Source organism: Gavialis gangeticus, unplaced genomic scaffold (assembly GCF_001723915.1).
Source record: "Gavialis gangeticus isolate Ggan-Ray unplaced genomic scaffold, GavGan_comp1, whole genome shotgun sequence".
Classification (NCBI taxonomy): Eukaryota; Metazoa; Chordata; order Crocodylia; family Gavialidae; genus Gavialis; species Gavialis gangeticus.
Genome location: NW_017729014.1, coordinates 7,792,133 through 7,795,406, shown reverse-complemented (window position 1 = coordinate 7,795,406; position 3,274 = coordinate 7,792,133). Strand labels below are relative to the sequence as shown.

At 44.6% G+C, this 3,274-nt stretch overlaps 1 protein-coding gene across 1 annotated transcript in view; it reads right to left on the bottom strand.

The window, feature by feature from the left end:
- The window catches only part of MORN1 (MORN repeat containing 1), a 226,750-nt gene that overhangs the window by 169,570 nt on the left and 53,906 nt on the right, over window positions 1-3,274 (bottom strand). Inside the window, exon 10 of the mRNA XM_019511542.1 lies at window positions 2,058-2,248. Coding sequence (XP_019367087.1) covers window positions 2,058-2,248 — 191 coding nt within the window. The remainder of the gene's footprint in view (window positions 1-2,057; window positions 2,249-3,274) is intronic.

Below are 3,274 nucleotides of genomic sequence, written 5' to 3'. Positions count from 1 at the left end.
GGGGGGGGGGGGGGGCTCTGCCATGAGCCCTCAGAGGCCCTGATCACCGGTGAGTGCGGGGCTTTTTTTCTTTTAAGTGCCAGGAAGCTGGGGCTGTGCAGTCAGGGGGCTATCAGGGTCAGGGCTGGGCAGGGAGGATATTGGGGAGTAGAGGCTATGTGGGGGGGCTCTGCCCTGCTGCCACTTGCCCCCTTCTGCCTGGAGTGAGCCACGTCCGCATCCTGACCTGGCTGGGCAAGCAGCAGCAGGGCAGGACCCCCGCATCCCGCACCTCCCAGCCCCCTCCCCAAGTAAAGCGCCCCTTGCTCCACCTGAGCAGCTTGTCTCAGCCCCAGCGCCAATCTCTCCCTCTCACATGCCCTTTCCCTCCCCCCAACCCCAACAGACTTACCAGCTGGAGGCATCTGTCAGCTGCCTGTTTAATCTATGGCTGAATCTCCAAAGCAGCTGAATCTTTTCCAAAGCTTTTCTGAATCGATTTGGATGCTTCAAATCAATTCAGAGTTTTTAAACTGGTCTCCTGATTTGATTTGGATTTGGAGATTCAGTCCCCAAATCGGGCTTTAATTCGGAATATCCTCTGAATTAAATCAGCTACCAAAGCTTCGCACAACCTTAATGTGTATGTGTATGTAGAAAGTGTTACTTCAATTGTTACTCTGTCCTGCAGGAAAATGAAACAACAATTTCGGAAGTGAATTGTATATACATAGGATGAACAGGCAACTCCAATCAATGGGTTGATAGGTGCAGGAAGAGTTCGTGCCTTAACACACAAGAAGGAAACTTGAATATCTGATGTTTTCAGCAGAACCTGTTGTGCAGTTATTGTCCTGTAACTCCAAATACTTACTTTTAAAATGCAGTTTTATTAACCCAATATTTAGAAATAAACTTTTTTTCTCCCTTTTATCATTCCCAAATACTACTGAAATGCCACTCCTTGAAATGCCCCTCTTGTGGCAGAGTGTACTGTACAGCAACATTCAGGAGAAAGACTTTTTCCCCCTAACTGATTACATTGCATGCATTCATGGGAAAGGGTACCGCAGTGACTTGTTTGTGATGCTTTTTATGTGGCATAGCACACATTTCATTACCACCCCAATCCAAGCTGATAAGTGAAACTATCAGTTCTTCAGACAAATGATGTGACAACTTTTACCAAGTCTAACAAACGTCTCTTAATCAAATCAAACAAATTGTTTGGCATTTTTTCCTAAAAGCCTAGAATTGGGTGAAAAATTGCAGGGGATAAAAGGGAATTTCCTAAAGCTCATAGTTGTGAGGTGGGACTTGACTGGTGGCTTAGAATTGGTCATATGGAACCGCTGTGGATTCAGCGGCATGTGTTGGTGCGAAGCCAGGGGCATGCAGCAGCACACAGCTCTTCCCCCCACCGTTGTCACTGCCTGGCCAGAGCTCTGTGCTGATGCATGCTCCTGGCTGTAAACCAACAAGTGCTGCCAGCTCCATGCTACCTAAAGCAGCTCCATGCCGCTATGTGTCCTTGGCTCCATGCTACCATCTGGAAGTGCTGAGATCTGGTCAGTTGGCAGTGCCAGGCACATGTGGCAGTGCAAAGCTCATGGTGTGCACTTCCAGTAACCACCAGACTACTGGTGAGCTGGATGCAACAGTTCTGCAAGCCAAATTTGGCCCATTGGCTGTATGTCTGACACCCTGGTTTAGGCCTATATCTTATTCAACTACAGTAAATTAATGTAGACTGTATACATAATTGCTTGAGCTCTCTTGATTTAATTCACTGTTAACCAGTGTGTTTTGACTGACTGAAATAACTGAAGAGAAAGCCTAGGCAGGTGGTTATTTATTTATTTTTTTATAAAACAGACATTAAATATTTTTATGAAATTTATTCCATTTATTATGAGAAAGTCAGTAGAAATCACTTCTACTGTTAAAAATGCTTTGAGAGCCACCCATTTGCATTACAAAAGCTGTCTCCTATTTTTTCAAGTTGTTATACTGTAAAGATCTTTTTTGTTTCTCAGTTAACTAGGTAAGCAGTTGACTAATCCATTATCTGTACTCACCATCCTGATTGCTGGGGGCATCTCCAGCTCCATGCATGGTGTCTGATCCTGATTCTGGCTCTATAACTCTCTCAGGAATTGATAAATCAGCCAATGCAAATCCAGATTTGCTAACTATAGGGAAAGCAGCTTTCAGTTTCTGGCTTTCAGATATGGCATCCATCAAAGGGTAGCTAATACATTCAAATCCACTGTGAAAGAAAATGTAGTTGATATTTTATTTTGTTTGTGAAGATAGGTTTTAACGTCTTAAGAAAATAATCCAGATATAATATGGAACTCACCATGAGAGCCACAAAATACTCACTGTCTGAAAGTTAGAGCTGCATTTATATATCTCAATATATACAACATAACATATAGTACTGATATATTTATCTCCAATAACCTACTGGAGCTTACTGGATTTTTTTCAATAAATTGCATAGCCCTATGCTTTGTACAAACATAAGAAAAATAACCAAAATAGACCTGTTGCACAAACTCACAATGATAATCTGCGTTAATAGGCTTCAGCAGGGATCCTGGTTTTCTCCGATTTAAAAAAATATATTAGTGGCATTTCATTTTAATCATGGAAAAATATGGAATTTGGGTTAGTTTTTTTAATCTGAAAATTGGGGATTCTTTTTTTAATCAGAGAAAACTATGATCCCTGGTCATCAGGGAATGATTAGTTTAGCAGCTTGAAACAGAATTTTTACTGTAGGTTCCATTTCATATGCTAGATTGCCGTCTTAAATAAAACATACAGGATAACCTAATGTTGAGCGAGATTTTCAAGGAAGTTAATTTTGATCTCCCTCCATTAAGTTTCAGCTGGTTAAATGTCAGCCTCCCTCGGACACCTCTGAAAATCTTCTCACGCCAGGGCTCAGGTGGCCAGTAGCCGTGCCTGGCCCCTTGACCATCTTTCGCCTGACTCGGGCTACTTCTCACCCACACTCGGGCCTATCTCACGCTTGCCGTGCTCTTCGCCCTCGCTGGGGCCTAAACACGCGCTTTTTGCGCTCAGGGCTCCCCGCAATGCTCTTGCCCCCTCCGGGGCTCTGCCCTGCGCCTTCCATGCTATCGCCCTCTCTGGGCTCTGTCCCACGCTAAACCGCGCTCGGGCCTCAGGTGGCATGCAGCCGTGCCTGGCCCCCTGACCCTTCTCGGGGTCCTTCGCCCAACTAGGCAGAATACCACCCTCAGGCGGGGTTCTCAACCCCCACACA